Source organism: Cotesia glomerata, linkage group LG6 (genome assembly GCF_020080835.1).
Source record: "Cotesia glomerata isolate CgM1 linkage group LG6, MPM_Cglom_v2.3, whole genome shotgun sequence".
Classification (NCBI taxonomy): Eukaryota; Metazoa; Arthropoda; class Insecta; order Hymenoptera; family Braconidae; genus Cotesia; species Cotesia glomerata.
Window position 1 is genome coordinate 27,124,407 of NC_058163.1, and position 15,417 is coordinate 27,139,823.

General features: G+C 26.0%; 2 protein-coding genes and 1 long non-coding RNA gene across 4 annotated transcripts in view; 2 read left to right on the forward strand and 1 right to left on the reverse strand.

Annotated features, from left to right (window-relative positions):
* Nucleotides 1–9,918, forward strand: part of LOC123267061 (calpain-C) — a 32,221-nt gene extending 22,303 nt beyond the window's left edge. The window contains exons 5-13 of the mRNA XM_044731558.1: nt 4,447–4,726; nt 5,720–6,062; nt 6,134–6,228; nt 6,361–6,593; nt 6,831–7,059; nt 7,331–7,478; nt 8,292–8,408; nt 9,746–9,804; nt 9,882–9,918. Of these exons, the coding sequence (XP_044587493.1) occupies nt 4,447–4,726; nt 5,720–6,062; nt 6,134–6,228; nt 6,361–6,593; nt 6,831–7,059; nt 7,331–7,478; nt 8,292–8,408; nt 9,746–9,804; nt 9,882–9,908 (1,531 nt within the window). The 3' untranslated portion in view covers nt 9,909–9,918. The remainder of the gene's footprint in view (nt 1–4,446; nt 4,727–5,719; nt 6,063–6,133; nt 6,229–6,360; nt 6,594–6,830; nt 7,060–7,330; nt 7,479–8,291; nt 8,409–9,745; nt 9,805–9,881) is intronic.
* On the reverse strand, nt 1,992–4,489 carry LOC123267062. Of its 2 annotated transcripts, none has more exons than XR_006509953.1 (4): nt 4,399–4,489; nt 4,101–4,227; nt 3,437–3,768; nt 1,992–2,446 (listed from the first exon to the last, which is right to left on the reverse strand). It is a non-coding gene; the product is annotated as an uncharacterized LOC123267062 (long non-coding RNA). The 2 variants fall into 2 exon arrangements; XR_006509952.1 differs by having other exon boundaries at nt 4,385–4,477.
* A 598-nt stretch (nt 9,919–10,516) lies between the features above and the next one.
* LOC123266664 (vesicle transport protein GOT1B) lies at nt 10,517–12,744 on the forward strand. Its single transcript, XM_044731012.1, has 5 exons — nt 10,517–10,707; nt 10,809–10,900; nt 10,963–11,141; nt 12,115–12,235; nt 12,604–12,744. The coding sequence occupies exons 1-5, from the start codon at nt 10,683–10,685 to the stop codon at nt 12,610–12,612; spliced, it is 426 nt and encodes a 141-aa protein (XP_044586947.1). The 5' UTR covers nt 10,517–10,682; the 3' UTR covers nt 12,613–12,744.
* The last annotated feature ends 2,673 nt before the right edge of the window (nt 12,745–15,417 follow it).

Consider the following 15,417-nt stretch of genomic DNA (forward strand, 5'->3'; position numbering starts at 1 on the left):
TAGTTTTATGTTATAATATTTTTCAATTATAAAAAAAAGTTCGTTTTAATGAAAATGGGTGTGACAAAAAGTTATTTTAACAAGCCGTTATTTTAATTTATTTAAATATTTATCATAATTAGGCAGTAATTATTTTACGATGTGATAATTATAATTACTTTTAGTTTCAATTTCAATTATCTATTGTTACAGTTAATAGAGCATCACGTTCTTGTAATAACATCAGCTTTAATCTCTTCACTTAGGCCTATTTTTTCACAATAAAAAACACAATGTCAATGAAAGTGTACTTGACACTTTCAAAACGACTCAAGAAACGATATACTTACAGTTAACATCAAATTACTCTGTTTATTATTAAACAATTAACAAAAAAAAATGAAAGTTAACTATTTAAACTTTATATTTTTTAATTGCAAGATAACTTAAAATTAAACAAAATAAATATTTCATTTACCAAATGCATCACTCAGATGCAAAATTGCTGATACAAAATCACCAAATCTTAGAGTTCCGTCTTTTCTCATGTAAGGTAAAAGCCCCAATAGATGATCACGTACCAGTATATGATCACTCCATGTATTTGTATATCTATATTCACAAATATAGGTATACAAATACATGGAGTGATCATATACTGGTACGTGATCATCTATTGGGGCTTTTACCTTATCTGAGAATTAAAACAGCTAAAACTTCGGTATTTAATTGGAATCCTGTAATTAAATAATATATTCATAGGTTGTGAGTAAAAATTTATTAAATATTATTTTATATAAATACTTTTTGTTAAATTGCACTGTATTTTCTTAACTATTGATATTTTTAAAGATATAAGCTCATCCCGATGTTACACTTATCAAGAGCTTTCATTTGAGTACCCACATGCATTTTTGATATATTTTTCATATATACATATAAATAATATATATTTTAAAGATATAAGCTCATCTTGATGTTACACTCATCAAGAGCTTTCATTTGAGTACCCACATGCATTTTTGATATATTTTTCATATATACATATATATAATATATATAAATATATAAAATATATGAAAAATTGATGTGGGTATTCAAATGAAAGGTCTCGATGAGTGTAATGTCAGGATGAGCTTATTTCTTAAAAATTACAAAGCAGAATGACTCCTCAAATAAAAGATTAAATTTCAAGATTTTTCGAGTCATTAAAAAAATATATTGCTTACTTTAGCAAGACATATAATTAACATTCAATCCAACTGATTAAAACTTGTTTAAAACTTAAAATTTCCCAAAAATAAATTTCTAAATTACAATCCAGGATATATTGATTATCGTAAACAATAATATATAGTTTTTATCTATCAAACCTCTTTTATATTAATACTTTTATTTTTATTATCATGATTTTATAGTTGGTCGGTATTTCTTGTTCTTCCTGTACTGGTCAGTATAAGCATAGCAGTCCAATGATCTTCGTTCGTTCGTTCATTCGTTCCTTCATTCGTATATTTTTTATTTAAAGCCTTTTTTTTTAACTTCAATCGAGAAATTCCTACAGATCGAATCGGCTTCCAACTAAATCACATTTATCATGTCATGAATCAAACGTACATGACGATGCATATTAAATTGATGCAAGGATCTACAGCATACATTCACAATAAATAAATATAAACATACAAATATATATTTAGTAACTGATAAATATTATTATTGACTCACTACAATAATAAATAATAATCATGTTAATATATTCACTGTTTAATAACACAATTCAAGTAGCCGGTGTTTTAGGATCACGTAGATAATTGATTTATCATCACCATCACGTTCTACTCTTCCGTTTAAATATTTAAATCCATCGTCATATCAAATCAATCATTAACTTAAATGTATATAATATATTTAATATAATGATATCAAGTACTTAAAAATATAACTGACAATTAAATAGACTTTTAAGCTATTAAATGACATTTATATTACAGGCATTCTTATTAGTGACATCTCAAGATATTATCCGGTTTGTTGTCCACTTAAACCTCCTGCACACACATGTATTTAAGCTAAATAAGGAAACTCAATAGGAATTAGAATGATGTAGGTAGAAAGCTCTTGTTTAATGTCCAACGTGTTTTACCGCGATTTCCATTAGAAAATCCACATACATTTTATTTATTTCTTCAACCATAACGCTCACAATAATTCATACTTGCGTTTATGAATAAATGTATTAGTGGTATTAGTATGAATGCGCAAAATATTAACTACAACTCTTCTTCTTTCTTTTAACTTTGTAAAATCTCATCTTTTCTTCAGCTTCATTATTATCTACACATATATTTATACACAAAAAATATAAATGCTCGTTCCAATAATGCACCAGACGCTTTCACCACTCTCATCTCCACCAGCATGTCCTCTTTCTTCTTTCTCTCTATTTAATCTCCTGGATATGGACCTACAATTCATGGGATCGTTAACCAACGTTATTGAGGTCATTAATCACCAAACTATTTATTTAAATTACTATTTTTTATTGACTACAATAAAAGGAAAAATTTTATTTGAAAAATTAGCAATGCTGTAACAAAAAATTATTTTTGTTAATTGTATTATTTATATTATTTGTTGAAAAAAAAAATACGAGTTTTCTGAATAATTAATTTATATTTTTCGTATTATAATTAGTTTAAATTTAGATAAAGAAAGTAAAATACAATTACACTAGAAACGATAATTTGAAGGAATAAATCAATGTATTATTGATGTAATTACAATATAAAACTTTATTCAATTAAATCAAGGATAGAAATTTATATAAAAGTATATTTAATGAAGATTAGTTGAAAATAATTAATAGTTGTTTCTATTAAAAGGATTATTGTAATAAAATGACATAGATTTATTTATTTTATTAAAAAATAATTTAATTTTGATGAAATAAATGCACTAATAGAAAAATTAAAAAAAAAAATGAACAATTTTGCAATAAAAAATTAATTTTTTGAAAATTTTAAACAATTTTATTTATTAGCTGAAAAAATCAAAACTTTTTTATTGAAAAAAAGTTTTCTAAATTTGGAAAAAAAAATTTTGATAAAAATTCGCAAGTTTTAAAATTTCAATTTCTTTAGTTATAAATAAAATTGTTAAAAGTTATAAAAAAAATTAATTTTTTGAAAATTTTAAACAATTTTATTTATTAGCTAAAGAAATCAAAACTTTTTTGTTGAAAAAAAGTTTTCTAAATTTGAAAAAAAAATTTTGATGAAAATTTGCAAGTTTTAAAATTTTAATTTCTTAAGCTATAAATAAAATTGTTAAAAGTTATAAAAAAATTAATTTTTTTTTAAATAATGTCCATTTTTTCAGAATAATTTTTTTTTCTCATTGTATTGTAACATAAAACAATAATTATTTTTTTTACATTGCGAAAATATTATAGTACCTTTATTTTTTTTCCTACAATCCCGATAAGTACCATAATACCTGTCTCTACTGACCAAAAGGTATTTATTTATATTTGTCCTTGATTTATTGTATGCTAAATCAATTGTTATAACCATCATGATACTTTCACTTGCAGTAAATATATTATAGATGTTATTGTAATTTTTATTACTATTACAATTGCGAATCAATGGACCCGAGGTCAGTGTACTTATGCCCACTGTCCATGGACTTAATAAATCATTTCAATACATATTTAGTTAATAAAATTAACAGACTGCTTGGATGATTATGAATTACGATAATAACAATAATCTTCTTTCTTTTCACCTGTAATTAATTTAAATAATACATTATTAGAGTTTATACATCAGCGCGGAATTGTTAATAAAAAAGGATAACTCTTGCTTGAGATGGAAGGGAAAAATAAATTAATAACATGCCGATTAATAGAAACGATAATCATTAAAGATTGAAGAGGAGTCTTGTACTTTTATATACTTTTATATACGGAAGAAGAAAAAGAGTGAAGAAATAGTTTAGCAAGGAGGAAATGAAATGTTTTAACTGAATAAAACGAGCTGCGTTGATAGCTATGTCTAGCTCGCTACAGTTTGTAAGACGTTCTTCCTTGAGAACGTACTCATGGAATTCATACTTACACATCCACGTGTGAGAATGGTTACAATAAAATAATCCGAGTTAACTTTAAAAGTAATTCAGGTGTTGTGTTTACACTTAATGTGGTTCATTAGAGTAAATAAATTAAAGATTTTAATCATCGCTCGTCTGGAAGAAAACAAATAAGATTAAATTAAAGAACCAGGCTTTCTTATTTATTTTATTCCGAGTAATCTTTATCTGGATAAAACTTTCCAGTTGTTTAAATTCTTTTTAAATTTATTATTTATAATTATTTTAACTTAAGAGTTGTATTTATCTTCACCTTTGATTTCTTACCAAGAATCCTGATTTTGTCTAATTGTAATTTGTTTTATTTTATTTTAGATTACATGGATCGTATGAAGCGCTAAAGTATGGAACACTTTTGGACGGACTTTCTGATCTCACTGGCGGTATTACTGAAAGTATTGCTATACGTCAAGATCCCACTGGATGTGGCAGAGCACTTGCTAAGCTTCTTGATATGACTTCACTTATTACTTGTACAGTTAATAATAACAACAATAATCAGCAACAGCAGCAGCAGCAGATACGTACCAGCAATGAAAAACTTGCTAATGGAATTCAAATGGGGATTAATTACAGGCTTTATGCAATCGAGAGGGTAAATATTTGTTTTTATAAAATAATAATATCAAGAAATCTTTTTTTTTGACAAGAAAATTACTGTGAGAAAAATTTTGATTTATTATTAACATTTTTTTTACACTTATAATATAAATCAATAATCGTCTAATAAAAATAGATATAAATTGAATGTAGGCGTAAAAAGTTGACTATTCTTAATGTATAAAGACTATCAATTGCCCATAATAATAATTAAAATTGTTTATAATTACGCGGCGTAAAATATATTTTTTACTTATCAACTGTTCAACCTGATTAATAAATCTTCGAGTAATGTCCTCTAACAAATCCTTGAAATACTATCAACGCATTCCACGAATTAATTAGAAAAAAACTAGAACAAAAGTACTGAAAAAAACAATCATTAAATATTTTTATGGGTCATACTATTCTTCACTGAGATACATAATTAAGAAATGACCTTGTATCTTGAGAAATATTGACATTTTTAAAGAAATAAGCTCATCCCGATGTTACACTCATCGAGACCTTTCATTTGAGTACCCACATCAATTTTTCATATATTTTATATATTTATATATATATTATATATATGTATATATGAAAAATATATCAAAAATGCATGTGGGTACTCAAATGAAAGTGCTTGATGAGTGTAACATCGAGGTGAGGTTATATTTTTAAAAATATCAATAATTAAGAAATGACTTTGTATCTTGTGAACTATTGACATTTTTAAAGATATAAGCTCATCCTGACATTATACTCATCAAGACTTTTCATTTGAGTACCCACATCAATTTTTGATATATTTTATATATTTATATGTATTATATATATGTATATATGAAAAATATATCAAAAATGCATGTAGGTACTCAAATAAAAGCTCTTGATGAGTGTAACATCGGGATGAGCTTATATCTTTAAAAACGTTAATATTTAAGAAAATACAGTGCAATATATCAAAAGTTCTCAGTGTACGACAAATAAGTAAATCAATCAACAGGTAGAAACATTTGGAGGTGAAGCAATACAATTAGTAAAATTACGCAACCCACTGGGTCCTGGAGGTGAATATATCGGCGCCTGGGCCCGCGGAAGTCTCGAATGGGACGAAGTGCCGATCATCGAAAGAGATCGTCTGGCAGTTCGGAATATGGCTGAAGGAGAATTTTGGATCTCGTACTCTGACTTCGTGAAGACATTCACGCACTTGGAGGTTGTACATTTGGATGCCGAAACTTCAAGAGACGAGCCTTCGTTGCACAGTAAACACACATGGCAAATGAAACTGTACCAAGGTAGTTGGAGACGCGGAGTTACTGCAGGTGGATGTAGGAATAATCAAGGTTTGCATAATACATTCTTTATTATCTAGAATTATTATTATTGCTATGTAATAATTTATTTTTATTAACAGAAACATTTCACATAAATCCACAATTACACTTAATTTTGAGCGAAATGGAAGAAGTTATTGTGTCCTTGAATCAACATTCAATTATGGAACCAAAGGTACTTGTGCGCTTTTTGCACTAGTAATTTTATGCTCGTTTTATTATTTAATATACCATAATAATTTAATTTTTAATTAATTATGAATACTCGTTCTTTACTACTAATTATTACTATCTTACTATATTAAAGGTAATTGGTTTTACGGCGTACACATTGCCAAAGAGCAGCACAGAGTCAATAAACAGACAATTTTTCAAGAAAAATAAGTCACTTGTCAATTCGCAATACACAAATAGTCGACAAGTCAGTCACAGGTGTCTTCTTGAACAAGGTGGATATCTGCTTATACCAACCACTTTTGAACCTGGACAAGAAACTAATTTTACATTAAGAGTTTACAGTAATAAACCTCTTAAACTCAAGTAATTATTGTTAACATTTAATGAATCGCGTTACTAATGCTAAAAGGGCGTATAAAAAATTTTTTCTTCCAGCCAAAATGAAAAAAAAAATTTTTTTTGTGTTTTTCAATCAGATTTTAACTTTTTTCACCATCTAAAGTTGAAAAAAAAATTTTTATACACCTTTAGGCTTTAGTAACGCGTAATTTTTAGAACTTGAATTAATTCGTGTTAATAAAATTTTTATTTTTATTATAGATTACTAGATACCGTTCCGACGTTAATAAAATCAGCTATTGTCAAGGCTCCAGCTTTAGAAGGCAAAGGATTTTCACAGTACGAAGCAGTATTTCTTCAGTTAGCAGATGAACATAAGACTGTTAATGCATTTGAGCTTCAAGAGTTGCTCGAAGCATGTCTTCCAAATGATTATATTAAAAGCTGTGCTTCTATGGAAGTTTGTCGACAAGTAGTACTTACAATGGATGTATCCTTTTTTTTTTTTTTTTCAACTTTGTAGAACTGTATCTAAAAATATCTTTATAAAAGCTGTAAATATTGTCAGAAGTATTTGAGTTGATATAATATTTTATTGATATAATCATTACGTATTTCAATGAAGCGTATGTAATGAGCAAATATTGCGTCGCGATAAAGTTGTTATTTTTATATACTTTGAAATTCAGATTTAAAGATACAGTTATGTATAAACGTCTGACACTCATGAATACATTTGCTCCTTGACAAAATTTTTTTAGAACTCTGGTAGCGGCAGACTTGAATTTAATGACTTCAAAGATCTAATGTGTAGTTTGAAATACTGGCAAGCAGCTTTTAAAAATCATACAAAAGAAAGAACTGGTATTCTCAAGGCTGAAAGACTACGTGACGCTCTTATAGAAGTTGGTGAGTAAATACTTCATTTTCAAGTATTGAATTTTTATCAATTTTATTGTTATTAATTATTGTCTATAAATTTTTATTTTTTATATCTATAATCTTATATCTCTAGATTGTTAATTAAGAAATATCCTTGTATCTGATGAACTATTGACATTTTTACAGATACAAGCTCATCCCGATGTTACACTCATCGAGACCTTTCATTTGAGTACCCACATCAATTTTTAATATATTTTATATATTTATATATATTATATATATTTATATATGAAAAATATATCAAAAATGCATGTGGGTACTCAAATGAAAGCTCTTGATGAGTGTAACATCGAGATGAGCTTATATTTTTAAAAATATCAATAATTAAGAAATGACTTTGTATCTTGTGAACTATTGATATTTTTAAAAATATAAGTTCACCCCGACATTACACTCATCGAGACCTTTCATTTGAGTACCCACATCAATTTTTCATATATTTTATATATTTATATATATTATATATATGTATATATGAAAAATATATCAAAAATGCATGTGGGTATTCAAATGAAAGCTCTTGACGAGTGTAACATCGTGATGAGCTTATATTTTTAAAAAATATATATTATATATATGTATATATGAAAAATATATCAAAAATGCATGTGGGTACTCAAATGAAAGCTCTTGATGAGTGTAACATCGGGATGAGCTTATATCTATAAAAATATCAATAGTTAAGAAAATACAGTGCAATTTAACAAAAAGTATTCATATAAAATAATATTTAATAAATTTTTACTCACAACTTATGAATATATTATTTAATTCCAGGATTCCAATTAAATACCGAAGTTTTAGCTGTTTTAATTCTCAGATACATGAGAAAAGACGGAACTCTAAGATTTGGTGATTTTGTATCAGCAATTTTGCATCTGAGTGATGCATTTGGTAAATGAAATATTTATTTTGTTTAATTTTAAGTTATCTTGCAATTAAAAAATATCTTGAGACTGATAAGTGAATGACCTGCAGAAATTATTTCTCAATAAATAATATAGTAGCCTTTAAAAGGCTTGTTTTGATTTAAATAAAATGTTTTGTTAATGATAAGCATTTTAACAATACAAGCATGAGTGGATGAAGGTGTTATGTAAACTGCGATTTTGAGAAACTCACATCGCAATGAAAGTGTTCCTTTAGTTATAGAAACTGCTTTGTAATAAATATAATAGTAATAGTAATTTAATTACACTCATGGTATTCAAGTCTTTATCATTTACGGTTAGTATCGAATAAAGAAACTTTCTTTGTTGGTTTTTTTATATGCACCGTCATTCAATATGTACACAAATGGGTTATTATTTATGATAAAAAAAAAAAACAATTAGTGATGAATGCGTTAACTTTATTAAATTAAGTAAGTTTCTTTGTGTATTATTAACAAAAGTATGTACTTAATACTGTACATAACACTTTCTTCGCTTTTATTCTAAATTACCAATCAAATTTTTTGTGGATGTTAAAAATAAAAGCTGAACATTATTTTTGATATTTTGAATGATTTATTAAAGCTTTGATATTCTTTATTATGAAAATAAATATTTTATGTCAATAAACACCTTCATTAATGAAAATATTATTGTTAACATTAAAGTGATTTAAAGAAAAATTATTTATAAGTATTTAATGATTATTTATTATTATTATTTAAAATTATTGGAAAGGTCTTGAAAAAAATTTGTGCTTTTTGGTTTTATTTTTTTTTTTTAGTAGTCAATTTTTTATGTTAAATTTTTGGAGAAGTTTTTAATAGTTTTTTGGTTCTATAAATTTATTCCAAGTTATTTTTTCATTAAAATATTTGTAATTAATCTTATTAGAGTACTATTATTTTTTAAATTTATTTAAAAAAAAATCAAGACTATCTATGTGATTATAAATATCAAAAAATCATTAAGCTAAAATTAGTTGAATCTTAAAAACTAAATCATTTTTATGAAAATTAAATTAGCCGACATTTAGGAATTTTTTTTTTTTGAAAAAATTATTAAAAAAAAAATTCATATGTAAAAAACTTGAAAAACTGAAAGTGCAATTTTTAAGAAATATATTTTTGTTCTAATTTTTTCAATAAAAAAAAATCAAAAAATTAAAAACGTCGGCTAACTTTATTATTATATTTTTGTTTGTCATGAAATATTGTGAGATATTTTAATTGCAAGATATTCTTAATTTAATTAAAAACATATCTTAAAAAAAAACTAATCCTTAAAATATTTTTCCAGCTATCTTTGAAGGAAAAGATCCTTTACAAAATGGCAGTATAAAACTAAATTTATCTGAAGTAAGTTTATTAAAAAAAAAAATAATAAAACCTTCCAAATTATTTATAAATAATCATTAATTTTGTAACTTTCACAGTGGCTGAGATCATCTTTGATGTGTTGAAATTTTTCAACAAAAAAATCCCAGAGTACCATGACTCAGACAAAAGGCACTTCACGTTTTACAACTCAATTACTCGGTCATAAATAATTGGAATTTCTGGTTGAATTTATTCGCAAAAAAAAAACTAATTTTTATTCCTAGTTTTTACCATAATAAATAAATGTAAATAATAAAAATTATTTAATAATTGGTCAAGAAATTCTCGCAAGCCATATTTTTAAATAACTGAGAGAATTACTTACTATATATATATATATATTTTATTTTTTACTAAACACTGTAAAAATTATTTTATTTTTCTGAAACTTTTAATTTAAAAATAACAATTTGTAAAATATAATTATAAAAAGCTTCTATATTATTATTATAAATATATAAATGATAGAATAAGTGTAATAAAGTTATTTTTATTTTGTAATAAGACTAGAATATTTTTTTTCATTGTTTACCTTCATTAAAAATAAATAAAAATCCTTTAACCTGTTTTCCTCAAACAAAATAAATAAATTTTACAATATTGTCTTTTTACTTTAATTAATTTTAAATAAATGAATCAATTAATTAATTAATTACCTAAAAAAAATTAATGCGAAAAAATTTTAGTACCTACGTAATTATTAGACACGTATAAAATCATGCCTGATCATATTGAGTGACGTGGATGCTAGGTTAGGATTTTCTGACCAGTGAAAATAGCTCGTGTAGATATAAACTAAAAATATATGTATTATATTTAAATAAATAATATATAATAGTTAATAAATAGATAAAAATATGTTCGAAATAACGGATACACAGAGTAAGTAATCAATAATCATAAAAGTATTAACTTACAGTAGATTTTTAATAATGTTTACGGAGTACATTTTTAAATTGATACCTAATTTATTTTTTTTATAGAAATCGGAGTAGGTCTAGCTGGTTTTGGAATGTTTTTTCTTTTCCTAGGAGTACTATTGTTGTTTGATAAGGGTTTATTAGCCATAGGAAATGTAAGTAATTTATTTAAAAGAATTTTTTAATGTATTTACTTATGTAAATTTATTTTTTTCAGCTTCTATTTATTTCGGGATTAGGGTGTGTAATTGGGCCAAGACGGACGCTAAGTTTTTTTTTCCAGAGGCATAAACTCAAAGCTAGCTTAGCTTTTCTAGGAGGTATTATTGTTGTTCTCATGGGATGGCCTCTTATTGGAATGATTTTAGAAACATATGGATTTGTTTTGTTGTTCAGGTAATTTATTCATTTTTTATGAGAGCATGTTGAGTTTATTTATTTTATTGTAGACTGATGACAAGATGATCAATGAAATTATACTACTGCATTTACAAAATTTATTAAATAGTTACTTTTGTTAAATTGCACTGTACTTTCTTGAATATTGATGTTTTTAAAGGTATAAGTTCATCCCGATATTATACTCATCAAGAGCTTTCATTTGAGTACCCACATCAATTTTTCATATATTTTTCATACATACATATATATAATATATATAAATATATAAAATATATGAAAAATTGATGTGGGTACTCAAATGAAAGGTCTTGATGAGTATAACATCGGGATGAGCTTATATCTTTAAAAATGTCAATAGTTTACAAGATAATTGTTAAATTACACTGTAATTTCTTAAATGTTGATGTTTTTGAAGATATAAGCTCATCCCGATGTTATACTCATCAAGAGCTTTCATTTGAGTACCCACATCAATTTTTCATATATTTTTCATATATACATATATATAATATATATAAATATATAAAATATATGAAAAATTGATGTGGGTACTCAAATGAAAGGTCTTGATGAGTATAACATCGGGATGAGCTTATATCTTTAAAAATGTCAATAGTTCACAAGATAATTGTTAAATTGCACTGTAATTTCTTAAATGTTGATGTTTTTGAAGATATAAGCTCATCCCGATGTTATACTCATCAAGAGCTTTCATTTGAGTACCCACATCAATTTTTCATATATTTTTCATATATACATATATATAATATATATAAATATATAAAATATATGAAAAATTGATGTGGGTACTCAAATGAAAGGTCTTGATGAGTATAACATCGGGATGAGCTTATATCTTTAAAAAAGTCATTAGTTCACAAGATACAAGGTCATTTCTTAATTACGTATCTAGAAATAGAGAATTTGCTTAATAATCTAGATTATTTTATTTTTTTTTTATTTTCAGTGGATTTTTACCAGTGGCAATAAACTTCCTGCGCCGAGTGCCTATCTTGGGAACATTTTTAAACATGCCAGGAATCAGTCGAGTAATGGACATGCTTGCTGGCGACTCCAATAGAACAACTGTATGACCTTATTATTAAATATTTAATTTTAAAAAATAAGATAATTAAGCTCAACAATTAAAAATAATAATTTAAAAGGTAATCATTGTAAATATCTACACGCATTTCTTCACCTAGTTCATTTAAGTTTTCATTCCATAAGTAACTGTAATTTTTCTCTTAATTAAGTAATTAGTTTATTAATTACATATAAATAATCAAAAGTTGCCAATCGTTTGTAACAAACTTCATGTATACCCGACGAAGTTCAACTGAGTCACGTAAATTCCAAATTTGTATTTTTATTTTATTTACGTTTCTAAAATACGTACTTTGTAATTCAGACCATTAATAAAATAAATGTAACACGATTTTTTCTTTGATTTCAGGATTTTTAATCATGTAGGATGCCTTCAAATTTATATTTTAAATCATAAAGCATGAAACATTCCAATTATTTTTTTATTTCTATTTTTATCAATAAACACTATCATCATTTATTGATTAAGAGAGCTTATTTTATTTCATTACACATATTTGTCAACTGCTTTTTAAAATAAATTCATAACAATACTCTAACTATGTTTAGAGACACTAGACAACATAGAAGATACTTACGAATTTTTATTTATCGTACGACCTCAATCTCTTGACCTTTAGATACTAAATGTAGAACGAGTACTATGAACATTAGTTTTTTTTTTTTTGCATATCAAAGAGATATATCAATTAAAGTAGGTAACATAAGCATTTATAAATCAATTTGCTGTACTAAATAAATATAATTATAAAAAAACTAAATAATATTATGATACTTAAATTAGCCGACGTTCAACAATTTATTTTTTTCATAAATTTCTCAATAAGAAAAATTATAAAAATTTTCAAATGTCAGCTAATTTAATTTTCATAATTTCAAAATTTTGCTTTATTAAATAATTAATTTTGTTAAATTGCACTGTACTTTCTTAACTATTGACATTTATAAAGATATAAGCTCATCCCAATGTTACACTCATCAAGAGCTGTCATTTGAATACCTACATGCATTTTTGATATATTTTTCATATATACATATATATAATACATATAAATATATAAAATATATCAAAAATTGATGTGGGTACTTAAATGAAAGGTCTCGATGAGTGTTACATCGGGATGAGCTTATATCTTCAAAAATGTCAATAGTTCACACAATACAAGGTCATTTCTTAACTATTAGCATTTATGAAGATATAAGCTCATCCCGATGTTACACTCAACAAGAGCTTTCATTTGAGTACCCACATGCATTTTTGACATATTTTTCATATATACATATATATAAATATATAAAATATATGAAAAATTGATGTGGGTACTCAAATGAAAGGTCTTGATGAATGTAACATCAGGATGAGCTTATATCTTTAAAAATGTTAATAGTTCACAAGATACACGGTCATTTCTTAATTATGTATCTATGATTATCCTGGGAACAAAATTTTTATTCTCTTAATAATATAGATTAGAGAAATAGGATTAAAAATAACAACACAATAAATATAACTTCGACTTTCTTTTATTGATTTTCATTAAATATGCATACATCCTAACATGAACAGATTAGATGTATACAGAGACGTATCTGTAAAGTGAAGTATTAAATTTTTAATTTTTTTTTCCAGTAATCATCCCCCTAAACTCGGTGTACTGTTCACGGATACTGTTTAATAATTAAAGATGATCTTGTTTTTTTTAATTAAATTTTATTTCGTATTTAATAATTATCAATTACGCATTATTAATTATCTACAATGGGCCGAGATTAAGGGCGGGGGCAGCCCAGGTCTACGTGCCCCGCCATCGCCGTCGATGGATCTTCGATTCGTCGCACGTCCCCTGTCTTGTTTGTTTAATTAATTTATTTTTTTTTAATTTGTTTTATTAGTTAGTTATCATTACTATTCATCAATTACTTAATTAATGAATCATTTAATATTTTTCTTGATAAAATAAATCTTCCCTTGTATACATCTCAATGATCTTCGCAATCTCAAGGACGCGCATTGTCCATTAGATATTTTTTTGAGCAGAGATTTTAACTCACGCTTACATCACTTGATATTTATCTTAATTATTGTTGTTGTTATTGATTTTATTTATTTATTGGACAGTCACGAGTAGATTGACTTGCCAAATAATTTAACAAATGTTCACGCCCGCGATCCACAACGCAAGCGCAAGTGTTACGCGATAAGCAAAGTAAACTAATGAAAAAAAAAAAAAGTCAAAAATATTTATATAATAATTAATTATTAATATTATTAAATTAATTATTTTTCTCTTCATTTTTATATTTTATTAGACGGGCCGAGTGCCGTTGTAAAAATAAATACTGAATTCGGCAATAAATAAAAAGGAAAAATAAAAAGAAAAAGAAGTAAATTAAAATTATCTAAATCTCTATTAATAATATTAAGTTTGCATAAATAAACCGACACTTAAATATTGTTTTAGTGTGCCAAGGTTTGTTATTTAATAAAATTTGTGAGCCACTAGGTTAAATAAATCTCGTCACTAATTTTATATAAATTACAACGAGTGTTACTTAAAAAAATGGTCGAAAAATTTGATAATTATTATAACGCGTAGATCGCGAGTTGGGGCGTGACAGTTGTTTCTATTTATTGTAAACTGATGTTTGTTTAAATTTAAGGGAGTTGTGGCATTTAGTTGGACTTTTCAGTTTTTAGTTTAAATTTAAATTTATTCGTGTTGATGATTGTGATTGTGTGTTTTAATCATGAAGGTGAAGGATCACTGATGGGGTTAAGGAGGGAGGGTCAAGTTTTTACAGAAGGTTCTTGATCTCGTCGTAGAGTACCAACACAAGAGCACCACCAGTACCACGGAGAACGTTTGAGAAGGCTCCCTTGAAGAAGGCACCACCACCTTCGGATTTGTAGATGGTTCCCCAACAGTGGAGTGTGCTCTTGTACAACATTTCGGTCTTGGCACGACCAGACTGCATCATCATACGCCTACGTACTGTGTCGAAGGGGTAAGATACGATACCAGCAACAGTGGTGACAACCTGAATATTAAAAAATATTTTATTAGTTATTTTTTTTTTTTTTTTTTTTTCTAATTGATAATAAATTGTATGATAAGATTGACCAAGTACGATTACATACCTGTGCAATACCCCATGAGACAAG